General features: G+C 40.7%; 1 protein-coding gene across 1 annotated transcript in view; it reads right to left on the bottom strand.

Moving 5' to 3' along the window:
- rerea (arginine-glutamic acid dipeptide (RE) repeats a) overlaps window positions 1-13667 on the bottom strand; it is a 387734-nt gene that overhangs the window by 97538 nt on the left and 276529 nt on the right. The window contains 2 exon segments of the mRNA XM_045696470.1: window positions 150-286; window positions 576-624. Of these exon segments, the coding sequence (XP_045552426.1) occupies window positions 150-286; window positions 576-624 (186 nt within the window).

Below are 13667 nucleotides of genomic sequence, written 5' to 3'. Positions count from 1 at the left end.
GCTGCCCTGAGGTAGGTTGACAGTGGGGAGAGGGTACAGGACCATTCCCTGCTGACATGGAGCAGGTTCAGGCCTGAGGTAGGTTGACAGTGGGGAGAAGGTATTGGATTATCTTCCCAGAAAGAGTAGGGTCAGAGGTCATGTCTCACCTTGCAGCCCTGAGGTACATGAGCAGGTCACAGTCGTTGACCCCTGGCATCCACACCAGCTCCTCATTCTCTGTCACAGCCTGACCCAGGCCCCCCGGGGCCTCGGAGGGGAAGGGCTGCAGCTCGGGAAGCTTGGCCTAATTAGGGAGGAGGAGGAGGGAGGGAGGGAGGAGAAAGGGATTGAAAGAAGGTGTCAATCATACCACAAGTCTAGCCTGTGAAATACCAGCTTTCAAATCCTTTTCATCTAACAGAGTGGCTTGTCTGAGAAAATGTCACAAATCCCTCCAGTTTAAACACTTCTAATAGGATAATATTGGTAAATGTTTAGAATTTCACTCCTATTGTAATTAATGATAGGTCATATTTGACAGAAATCTGTAAACACTGGACAGCTACTTGAATAATACAGGTAAGAAGACTTACTTGGTGACTAGGCCCCACTCTGATCTCTCCTTGTGTGCTGTTTAGTCGCCTGGTAGAGAGAATAAGTTGTTAAGAACACAACCAGGAACAGCCATACTAAAAGGTGTTACAGGACTAGCTCAGTGCAACCTGGAAACAGGTTCAATTAACTGACTAGTTTCTCTCCTCTCCCTCAATTTCTTGGCTGGAGCAAAATTCTGCAGACACTGAAGGGCCGCAGAACCAAGGGTGAGACATCTGGTCTTTATTATAGGACAGGTGAACCAATCATGTCAATACCTCAGACACTAAGAGATTCTGGGGGAATATTTATTAGTCAAAATTAAAGATGTGCCATGCAGAAATTGAGCCGCTAATTCCTGGTTGTTAAAGTTCTCAGTTTATGTGACAGAAACAGGCAGTCATAAGTGTAGAGAATCATTCTATCTAAACCGCTGTGAAGTCAATTTTCCATAACCAAAAATATTGTATTTTCAGCTGTTTAAAGCTGCTGTACAAAACAGAACGCAAAAGACAAAAAAAAAATGAAACTTCAGAACAGGAAGCATAAAAATAGAGCACATAGAACTGATCTACCGCTTCTTCGACTTGTTTTCAACGGGAATGAAAGATCTATAACTCACATTTCTAAGTTACATATTGTAGATTCACAGGCATATTGCAGATTTTGTTGTATTATATAATTCAAGACTTAGACGTATTTTTTCTATGAAAGAGATGCTTCTGTGCACAAAGAGAACATGTTTTCTCTAGGATATTTTTGGCAATAAAATGATGTGAAAAACACCTCCCAATGCTGATATTGTAGATGCATTCAGCAACAAACAAAACAGCACCCCACTTACAGGACGGGGAGATGAACAGTATTACAGAGAAACAGAGTCTTGCCTGATAAATGGCTGTACAAATGCTGGAAACCATAGCAACATCTGCCTAGCAATTTAATAATAATAATAATAATAATAATAATAATAATAATAATGTGTTCCTCCTAGCCATCTCCCTCCAGCTGCAGTGGGTTAAAGAAAACAAGATGCTCCCTTTTCAACAAAAAAAACCTTCCTCTCCCTTCCGTTGCCAAGGTAACGGCACTTAGATTTTTCCATACTGTATAGTCCCTAGCTCGGATAGCTGCTGCGGGGCTGAGGCGGGCCAGAAAACTGTCAGAGTGATTTGCGAAGCTAGGGCTTGGGGTTGCTCTCTCTCTCTCTCTCTCTCCATCATTTGAGCTGGCTGTTGGGCTAGGGCTTGGGGTTGCTCTCTCTCTCTCTCCATCATTTGAGCTGGCTGTTGGGCTAGGGCTTGGGGTTGCTCTCTCTCTCTCTCCATCATTTGAGCTGGCTGTTGGGCTAGGGCTTGGGGTTGCTCTCTCTCTCTCTCTCCATCATTTGAGCTGGCTGTTGGGCTAGGGCTTGGGGTTGCTCTCTCTCTCTCTCTCCATCATTTGAGCTGGCTGTTGGGCTAGGGCTTGGGGTTGCTCTCTCTCTCTCTCTCCATCATTTGAGCTGGCTGTTGGGCTAGGGCTTGGGGTTGCTCTCTCTCTCTCTCCATAATTTGAGCTGGCTGTTGGGCTAGGGCTTGGGGTTGCTCTCTCTCTCTCTCTCCATCATTTGAGCTGGCTGTTGGGCTAGGGCTTGGGGTTGCTCTCTCTCTCTCCATCATTTGAGCTGGCTGTTGGGCTAGGGCTTGGGGTTGCTCTCTCTCTCTCTCCATCATTTGAGCTGGCTGTTGGGCTAGGGCTTGGGGTTGCTCTCTCTCTCTCCATCATTTGAGCTGGCTGTTGGGCTAGGGCTTGGGGTTGCTCTCTCTCTCTCTCCATCATTTGAGCTGGCTGTTGGGCTAGGGCTTGCTCTCTCTCTCTCTCCATCATTTGAGCTGGCTGTTGGGCTAGGGCTTGGGGTTGGTTGAAACCTGAGACTGCTAGGTCCCTGTGGTAGCTTTAAAAGTCCTCGGACCACAAACCTGACCCTCACTCTTGACATGTACATGTTGTTTCCACCTCTCACTTTCCCCTCCATTCCCCCTCTCTCTCTCTCTCTCTCTCTCTCACCACCTACCCTCAATCCCCCTTTCCGCCCCTTAACTAAGACTTGTCAACCTTTTCTCTCCTCCTCCAAAGTCTTCACCTTCTCCACCAAGCCTCATCCATCCTTCCCCCTGGCCTCTCTACTCTCCCTCTGACAGAGAGCAGAGAGTTGTCAGAGAGAAAGAGAGAGAGTCAAATTTGTCAAAATATGGCAAACAGATACGGTACACTGGACTCCCTGATGAGAACAGGCCAATATATGATTAACACGTTTAATACAAGTAGAGCAGAGGTTGCCAACTCCTGCAATGAGTGCAGGCTTTTGTTCCAGCTCAGTAGCAACATGATCCTGGAGAGCTGCAGCCCTTAGCCGTGGTATATTGGCCATATACCACACCCCCTCGAGCCTTATTGCTTAAATTATGTAAAAAATAAGGACGCAAGAATAATGACTCAAATACTATTTTATAACAACTGTGCATTCTCCCGCGTAGGATACAGTCGCTGTCCGCAGTTCTGAAACATCATCTTCAGTGCGCCATAGAATTGACACCTTTCCCTGTGTTGCTATGTGCATAATAGGAAAATTAACCAGGAAATTGGGATTGAGAACAATGTGGCGGAGGCAGCAGGAGCAGAGACGATGAAACAGACCTTGCCTTAAGCATAATTGTCTAAGAAAATTGAGGAGAGAGGAAACCCCAACTTAATTAGGTCGATAATTAATAGCCTAACTGTTAAATGTGCCTTGCTTTTTAAATCGTCCATATATAGCTACAGAAAAGTAGACAGATCTTGCTTCTGTTGCCTGTTTGAGTGTTTTTGATTCCGTGAGCACCAAGCCTCATGCAACTGCAAAATGTCGGATAAAGCAATTTCACAGATTCAGCTGTTTTTAAATCTTAGCTATGCTGCAATAAATTCTTTAAATGTTTTTTTTGTTAGAACAGTCTGGTATTAATTTATTTATTGTTCTTTACGCCGTTCTAAAGACAAAAATGATATTGTAATCTAATAGCACCTGTTTGCCAGACATAATACGCACACGGCTCTCGCTCCTAAACCCTCCTTTATCTTGATCTCCTTCTTATTGTTATTATTACAGTTATTATTTTTTATTTATTTTATCTTTATTTAACTTGGCAAGTCAGTTAAGAACACATTCTCATTTACAATGACGGCCGGGGAACAGTGGGTTAACTGCCTTGTTCAGGGGCAGAACGACAGATTTGTACCTTGTCAGCTCGGGGATTTGATCCATCAACCTTTCGGTTAGTAGTCCAACACTCTAACCACTAGGCTACCTGCCACCCCAGTTATTCATTATGATCCTCATTATAATAAATCAGTGATGTCGTTATCATTAGTAGACTTAGTATAGCAGCCTTGTATAACCACCATGGAGTTGTAGGCCTAAGAGCACATCCTGTTTAGTCTTAATACCGTAACTTACTTAAGCCTATATTTCAATATATAGGCTTACTGTATCAATCATTCATTCATCCGTTCATGCCATCACACAGCATACGAGACATTCATGCTTTGAAATACAATCATGCAATTTAGTTTTTTTAATAAAATAAAGTGAGCTTTGAATAATTAGTCTTAACAATAAATAAAACCGCAATTCACAAACTCATGCAACTGTTTTAAAGGCTTTATATTATTATAATTTTGTTATATATTATTATAATTTGTGTTAGAACAAACTCTCTGGTACACTTATTTGGTGTTGTTTACACTGTCCCAAACGGTCAGAAAGAAAGAATTGTCATCTAACAGCAGCTGTTTGGCTCATATAATACTCACGTAACGCTCGCTCCTACGCCTCATCTTTCTTCATCTCCTGTAGTTTCCACAACAACTTGTTTTTTGATTTTGATTTTTTTTTTTTTAAGCGAGATGACGTGCGCCTGTCACACAAACACTCACCGTCATCGTTTTAACACACAGTGACCATCGGGCTCTTTATTATTTAATCAAACCGTGGGCTTTAAAAGCATCAGAAGAGCTCAGTGAATATGTAGTTGATTTGATTCAAAACACACAGGGTGTGTCTGTCTATGTATGGAAAAATACGTAAACATTTCGACCAATCGATTGCTGTTGTTTTTGTTGTTGTCGGGGGGACAGTCCTAGGATATTTAAATGACAGGCTATTCACTGCAGTTCACAGCTTAGACCAGAGTTTGGTACTGACCTGAAACAATAACATTCCTCATTACATTGTGTTGTAGCCTGGGCAGGATATGCTCCTTGTCCATATAAATCTGAAACAATAGGGTATCTTTTTGAACTGGTACCCGGGGAATGGGAGGGAGAGCACTCAGCGCAGCCTTAGTAAAACAGTGTAGGCTACCATGATTTCGTTATCCGATCAACTTTTTTCCTAATTTCTCAGCGTAAATTGACTGGATATATTCACTGCAGTATGAAGCCTAACATTGAGCTTATGAATTATGGGTTAATTTGCATACGCGTCTAACTTAGTCTCTAGGCTACATCTCAAGCCTGTCTGTCTTCGGTCTGTTGCGTAATAACACACCTGGCCTCTCCGTTGCCACGGCTATTCATTTGAAATCTTGTGGCGTCACAGGAAAAGACAGACAACAAAAGCTTGTTAGACACTTACTTTGACTTATTTCTTTAGCCTTCTAACAGCCTATAGGAGGAGAGATGCACGCTTCCTCTTGCTTGCTGAATGTAAAGTTAAAGAACGGGAGGGGTGTTGGAAAGAAGAAGCCCATATTTTCCCAATAGGCCGATCGTAACACAGGGTTACATCCTGACAAAATAGGCCTACACCATATGAGTGGGGTGCTAATGTACCTTTCTGGACCTGCCAAACTGTCGAAAACACGCCCAAACTGATCCAAAATGGTTGTTGCATAATCAGGCCTAGACTGTTGGCCTATGCAGTCATTTCATCATCAAACAAAAACAGGACGTTTGAGCGGTTATTCAAATTAGCCTATTATTCACTGCAGTTTACAGCCTATAGTCAAAAATGGTGTAATTCACTTGATAGCAATAATACATTTGTCATTGCACTGTGGTAGAATAATGGTAGAATAATGTCAAATAATGGTAGAATAACGTCGAATAATGGTAGAATAATGTTGAATAATGGTAGAATGTTAGAATAATGGTAGAATGTTAGAATAATGTTCTTGTCTATAAACGTAGGCCTAATCAATAGAGCAGCTTTGCGTGCCTGGGGACCACAGATCTTTTTATCTTTCCCCCTTGCACTTTGACAGGTAAATATTTAGCATATAGCCCTTATATTTAGCTAATGAATAGCCTAATATCTAGCTAACATTTAGCTTACACATCACTAGCCTCTCTCTTCCAGCTGTTCTCGTGCGCAACAGGCTATAACAGGGGTAGGCAAACACTGGTCCTTTTTTTCTCCATTTAACATGTATGGGCTAGGGGGCAGTATTTTCACAGCCGGATAAAAAACGTACCCGATTTAAACTGTTTACTACTCTTGCCCAGAAACGAGAATATGCTATTTATTAGTAGATTTGGATAGAAAACACTCTGAAGTTTCTAAAACTGTTTGAATGGTGTCTGTGAGTATAACAGAACTCATATGGCAGGCAAAAACCTGAGAAAATTCCAAGCAGGAAGTGGCCTGTCTGCGAATTTGTAGTTCTCCATTTGCTTCTCTATCGAAACTACAGTGCCGTGGGGTTATGTAGCACTTTCTAAGGCTTCCATTGGCTCTCTAAAGCGTTCAGAAAGCGGATTGACGCATCTCCTGTCTCCGGGCAGAGTACAGGAGCACAGTTTGTCAGTGGACTGCCTGGTGGCTAAGAGATTGGAAATGCTCGTTCATGAGACCTCGCCATTTTTTCTCTTCCTTTTTGAATGAATACAGCGTTGTCCGGTTGGAATATTATCGCTATTTTACGAGAAAAATACCATAAAGATTGATTTTAAACAGCGTTTGACATGCTTCTAAGTACGGTAATGGAACATTTTGAAATTTTGTCTTGAAATGCGCGTTAGCGTTACCCTTTGGATAGTGACCTGAACGCACGAACAAAACGGAGGTATTTGCACATAACTATGGATTATTTGGAACAAAAACAACATTTGTTGTGGAAGTAGCAGTCCTGGGAGTGCATTCTGACGAAGAACAGCAAAGGTAATACAATTTTTCTAATACTAATTCTGAGTTTAGTGAGCCCCGAACTTGGCGAGTGTCAAATTAGCTAGACGTGATGGCTGAGCTATGTACTCAGAATATTGCAAAATGTGCTTTCGCCGAAAAGCTATTTTAAAATCTGACATAGCGATTGCATAAAGGAGTTCTGTATCTATAATTCTTAAAATAATTGTTATGTATTTTGTCAAGGTTTATCGTGAGTAATTTAGTAAATTCACCGGAAGTTTTCGGTGGGAATACAATTTCTGAACATCACACGCCAATGTAAAAAGCTGTTTTTTGATATAAATATGAACTTGATTGAACAAAACATGAATGTATTGTATAACATAATGTCCTAGGAGTGTCATCTGATGAAGATCAAAGGTTAGTGCTGCATTTAGCTGTGTTTTGGGTTTTTGTGACATATATGCTTGCTTGAAAAATGGCTGTGTGGTTATTTGTGTCTATGTACTCTCCTAACATAATCTAATGTTTTGCTTTCGCTGTAAAGCCTTTTTGAAATCGGACAATGTAGTTAGATTAACAAGAGTCTTATCTTTCAAATGGTGTAAAATAGTCGTGTGTTTGAAATTATAGCATTTTTGAGGTTTTCGTATTTCGCGCCACGCTCTTCCACTGGCTGTTGAATAGAGTGGGACGCTAATCTTTCCCCCTTGCACTTTGACAGGTAAATATTTAGCATATAGCCCTTATATTTAGCTAACGAATAGCCTAATATCTAGCTAACATTTAGCTTACACATCACTAGCCTCTCTCTTCCAGCTGTTCTCGTGCGCAACAGGCTATAACAGGGGTAGGCAAACACTGGTCAATTTTTTCTCCATTTAACCTACCTGGAAGATCAAGTGTGTTGAATTTAGGCAAATCACTGAACTGATCGATTAGCTCAGTTGGTCAGGTGTGGTGCCAGGTTGGATCAAAATCCTGGGCTGTGTTCGAATACCCATATTAACATAGTATTTACTACATACTATTGAATATTAGTTCATTTTAGTATACTGTAAATGAACGGTATCGTTTCAGTTGAGCGTAACGTCTAACGGAAGTTGATGCTGTTGCTATGCAACCGCTTGCTAGCTTGTTAGCATAACACATTTTACGATTTCGGGTGTGTTCGTAAATTCAAATCTGGAGTGCCAGAGCGCGCTCTGGGTGTCCGTAAATCCAGATTGTTGTCAGATTGTCCGTTGGTAAATTCAGAGCGTTTCGTTCTCGGGGACATTCAGAGCACACAATGGACTCTCTGGCCGAGGAGTAGGGTTGATCCGAGCGTTCAACGGCAGTCAAACACTCAAGCTAACGTTGGTTAACTACTTCCAGACACAAATGAGAGAACACCTCACTCTGACAATTTTACACGCCCTAGCAGAGCTGGTTAGGACTGTTTTCATGTTATCCAGACCATTGGTGACTAACTGTGTTGCTGGCAACAATTTAATTACATATTCTTTTTTTTTTTTGACAGGTGTTGAGCGTTCGTAAATTCATTAATTATTCTGCGAGAGAGTGCTCTGAAATGATAGTAGATAGCCAGAATTAACAATGTCCATAAGAATGTGAATAATCAAGTCAATAAACGTTGGGTAGTTAGTTAGATAACCGATAGTTAATATACTGCCTGGCAAGTTCCGAGTAGCCAATTAACGTTAGGTAACTAGCTAACAAACCGGTACATAATGCTATGCGGTTCGTAAGGATAGCGTAGCTAACAAATTGTCTGCCAACATAACGTGTAACTTGTTTGAAAAGTCATTACTTTCTTATATTGCTCAATATCTTAACATTTGTCATAATTAGTTAAAGCAATGAATTTGTATCTGCTCTCGTCGGACTTCAGCTGAATATTTTCCGCCATTTTCTTCAAATCTGAAAATATTGTGAAGCCACGCCCATTTTCTGAAAAAAATTGCATTATGGGCCCTAAAAGTACGGAAAAAGTGTCCACTGAAAGTATAATTCGTATTTTTGGTGAATTTAGTACGACATCTGGGAACTTTTGGTATAGTAACTATATCCACACTATAACCAATAAGCATACTATATACTCAGTTTGCGTCTCAAATAGTGCGGTTAGTTAGAGTTTTCGAACACAGCTGAGGAGTATTTAAGTCTGTAATAAAGCCCTTTAGTGGGTAAAAACTCATTCTGATTGGCTGGGCCTATGCCCTCCCAGGCCATCCAAAGATTAGGGCCATGAATGGTCTGAACCAGTATCTGTGTGTTAGAGACCTAGTCCCGTGTGGCTCAGTTGGTAGAGCATGGTGTTTGCAACGCCAGGGTTGTGGGTTTGATTCTCATGGGGGACCAGTACGGGGAGAAAAAAAAAATCATGTATGAAATGTATGCATTCACTACTATAAGTCGCTCTGGATAAGAGCGTCTGCTAAATGACTAAAATGTAAATGTGAATGGTCTTGTGTTACCACCTTATTAACAGGCAGCGTGCAGTAGGATGCGTTGATTGACAGGTGTAGGACTGTAGAAAACTTTCCTCTAGTGTGGATGCTCACCAACGGTCTGTAGTTTATCATTACACTTATTGGTGTGGTGGATGGCCCATAACTCTGACAACTAGTAGGTCTAGCTAATGTTATTATCACAACAGAACTAGTCTACTAGTAGGTCTAGCTAACGTTATCATCACAACAGAACTAGCCTACTAGTAGGTCCAGCTAACGTTATCATCACAACAGAACTAGCCTACTAGTAGGTCCAGCTAACGTTATCATCACAACAGAACTAGCCTACTAGTAGGTCTAGCTAATGTTATCATCACAACAGAACTAGTCTACTAGTAGGTCTAGCTAACATTATTATCACAACAGAACTAGACTACTAGTAGGTCCAGCTAATGTTATCATCACAACAGAACTAGCCTACTAGTAGGTCCAGCTAACGTTATTATCACAACAGAACTAGACTACTAGTAGGTCTAGCTAATGTTATTATTCCAACAGAACTAGACTACTAGTAGGTCTAGCTAATGTTATTATCACAACAGAACTAGCCTACTAGTAGGTCTAGCTAACATTATCACAACAGAACTAGCCTACTAGTAGGTCTAGCTAACGTTATTATCACAACAGAACTAGCCTACTAGTAGGTCTAGCTAACATTATCACAACAGAACTAGCCTACTAGTAGGTCTAGCTAACGTTATTATCACAACAGAACTAGACTACTAGTAGGTCTAGCTAATGTTATTATCACAACAGAACTAGTCTACTAGTAGGTCTAGCTAATGTTATTATCACAACAGAACTAGCCTACTAGTAGGTCTAGCTAATGTTATTATCACAACAGAACTAGTCTACTAGTAGGTCTAGCTAATGTTATTATCACAACAGAACTAGCCTACTAGTAGGTCTAGCTAATGTTATTATTACAACATTACTATCCTACTAGTAGGTCTAGCTAATGTTATTATCACAACAGAACTAGACTACTAGTAGGTCTAGCTAACGTTATTATCACAACAGAACTAGTCTACTAGTAGGTCTAGCTAACGTTATTATCACAACAGAACTAGACTACTAGTAGGTCTAGCTAATGTTATTATCACAACAGAACTAGCCTACTAGTAGGTCTAGCTAATGTTATTATCACAACAGAACTAGTCTACTAGTAGGTCTAGCTAATGTTTTTATCACAACAGAACTAGCCTACTAGTAGGTCTAGCTAATGTTATTATCACAACAGAACTAGCCTACTAGTAGGTCTAGCTAATGTTATTATCACAACAGAACTAGCCTACTAGTAGGTCTAGCTAATGTTTTTATCACAACATTACTATCCTACTAGTAGGTCTAGCTAATGTTATTATCACAACAGAACTAGCCTACTAGTAGGTCTAGCTAATGTTATTATCACAACATTACTATCCTACTAGTAGGTCTAGCTAATGTTATTATCACAACAGAACTAGACTACTAGTAGGTCTAGCTAAAGTTATTATCACAACAGAACTAGACTACTAGTAGGTCTAGCTAACGTTATTATCACAACAGAACTAGTCTACTAGTAGGTCTAGCTAACGTTATTATCACAACAGAACTAGACTACTAGTAGGTCTAGCTAATGTTATTATCACAACAGAACTAGCCTACTAGTAGGTCTAGCTAATGTTATTATCACAACAGAACTAGTCTACTAGTAGGTCTAGCTAATGTTTTTATCACAACAGAACTAGCCTACTAGTAGGTCTAGCTAATGTTATTATCACAACAGAACTAGACTACTAGTAGGTCTAGCTAAGGTTATTATCACAACAGAACTAGCCTACTAGTAGGTGTAGCTAACGTTAGCAAAATTGAATTAAATAAATATAAAAATTACACTTACTTGACCTTAATATCTAGAAATTGACTCCTTCAAATAATTTACTATGGCAAGTTTGCCACCAGCGCACTGCAGTAGGGAAGTAAAGCGGAAGTCGAATCCACCACTTCCGTTGTTTGGCGGTGCCCATTGAAAATGAGGTGGATACCATGGCATTGTTGAAAACTCTTTTCTGATTGGCTTGAAAGGCATTCTAGAGTGTGCATTATTTCCCTAAAAAACACAGTCAATCAACACTGTAGAATTCAATGGCTATAGTTCCTTCTTACAGTCTATGTTCGAGCTGCTTTTGAATGCAAATGTCAAATTTAAAACATTATTGGCATTCGATTTTCATAATAGCAAGCAAGGACTGATGGTTTGGTTAGCTAAACTAGCAAGTCTGTTTGGTTACCAAAACAACTACTGTAACTATCTAGAATACTTGCTAGCAACTTCAGTGGATGTTGAACACATTTGTAGTGGTAAATTTGTTAAAGTATATCCATGGTATAAAAGGGATAATACACTCGGGACTCTATGCTGTTCTCTGGAAAATAATGCAACTCCATGCAACACACCTTCCATGACGTTTATTATTTTCTATAGAACTCATAGCCCCTCGTCGACTATCCCTTACATGTAGCGTTAACAAACATTTTAAGAAGTCAACCAGGCCATACAATATAATTACACGCCTACAACGTTATATTAGAGGTGTGCAACAGCATGAAGGTGTGTAAACCTTTAAAAAAAAAAAAAAGATCTTTGGTGTAAGACCAACTGGGTTACTGGGCAGTCTGACAGGACATAGTAAGGAAGGCAGGTGAGTGACTAAATCCCCCACACTGGGTTACTGGGCAGTCTGACAGGACATAGTAAGGAAGGCAGGTGAGGGACTAAATCCCCCACACTGGGTTACTGGGCAGTCTGACAGGACATAGTAAGGAAGGCAGGTGAGTGACTAAATCCCCCACACTGGGTTACTGGGCAGTCTGACAGGACATAGTAAGGAAGACAGGTGAGTGACTAAATCCCCCACACTGGGTTACTGGGCAGTCTGACAGGACATAGTAAGGAAGGCAGGTGAGTGACTAAATCCCCCACACTGGGTTACTGGGCAGTCTGACAGGACATAGTAAGGAAGGCAGGTGAGTGACTAAATCCCCCACACTGGGTTACTGGGCAGTCTGACAGGACATAGTAAGGAAGGCAGGTGAGTGACTAAATCCCCCACACTGGGTTACTGGGCAGTCTGACAGGACATAGTAAGGAAGGCAGGTGAGTGACTAAATCCCCCACACTGGGTTACTGGGCAGTCTGACAGGACATAGTAAGGAAGGCAGGTGAGTGACTAAATCCCCCACACTGGGTTACTGGGCAGTCTGACAGGACATAGTAAGGAAGACAGGTGAGTGACTAAATCCCCCACACTGGGTTACTGGGCAGTCTGACAGGACATAGTAAGGAAGGCAGGTGAGGGACCAATGAACCATAAGTACTTTGTTTTGAGACAATATACATTTAGTTGAATTCTATAAATGTTATATTTGGAGAAGGGAGGAATCAATGAGTTGAAAAGTGTACACTTTAAATGAACCCATTTATTTATCAATCCATTTATTAAAAATATGTAAGGGATTAGGGTACATTTCCTTATGCAAGTCATGAGTAATATTCTAGGAAAGTAATATCTGATATTTTAAATGGTATACTATTATACTGGACTCTGAATATGCATAAATATTAAATGTAGCTATCCAACAGTCTTGGAAAAAGTGTCTCAAATCTGTGTATATTTTGTATTGTAAGAACATCTACATCTAGTTAAATAACGGTTAAATAAAAACTAAAACTTCTATAGCCAAGTCCTGTACAACAGGAATTGCGGATCAACATATTTCACGTGGTCTAAAATAGAAAATGATATATATATATATATATATATAAAGAGCAAACAGGTAAATTTGACTGTGCTTTGTGAACCAAAACAATCCAGCATGGTGGAACTTTACACCACAGCAATCAGCACAAACCCCGCCCCACAAATCTATTCCCTCCAATCCTGGCACGACTGTAAACTGTCATAATATTACACAAATGGTCAGCTTGTCTAATCAGCCACACTCAGTCTCCTACAGCACTATTTGGTTTTAACATGATCATATTTCTCAGGCAGCGACAGAGAGAGAGAGAGAGAGGAGAGAGAGAGAGAGAGGAAGAGAGAGAGAGAATGCACAAAGCTTCTCAGGGCTGCCATGTCGGCTCGATTGTAAACACACACACACACACACACAGAGAGAGAGAGAGTAGGGTACTGCAAAATGGAGTCCGCACAAGCCTTGCTTCTGTTCTTATATCTCCTATGGCAACACAAAATAAGGGAGAAAAAGTTAGCTTGCTCATATGGGTTACAAAGGGTAGTGCTTCGCCGTCATGTACCGTTACGTATACCGAATTGTTACAACATAGCACGTTCGGCTCGCGATTAACCTTCACGCAATGTAAGATTGGCAGGGATATGCACCGTGCACGGATAGTAAACCGCTAAATTAAACTATGATCAGAT

Source organism: Salmo salar, chromosome ssa15, assembly GCF_905237065.1.
Source record: "Salmo salar chromosome ssa15, Ssal_v3.1, whole genome shotgun sequence".
In the NCBI taxonomy this organism is placed as follows: domain Eukaryota; kingdom Metazoa; phylum Chordata; class Actinopteri; order Salmoniformes; family Salmonidae; genus Salmo; species Salmo salar.
Note: the sequence above shows the minus strand (reverse complement) of the source record. Positions and strands in the feature narration are given on the sequence as shown.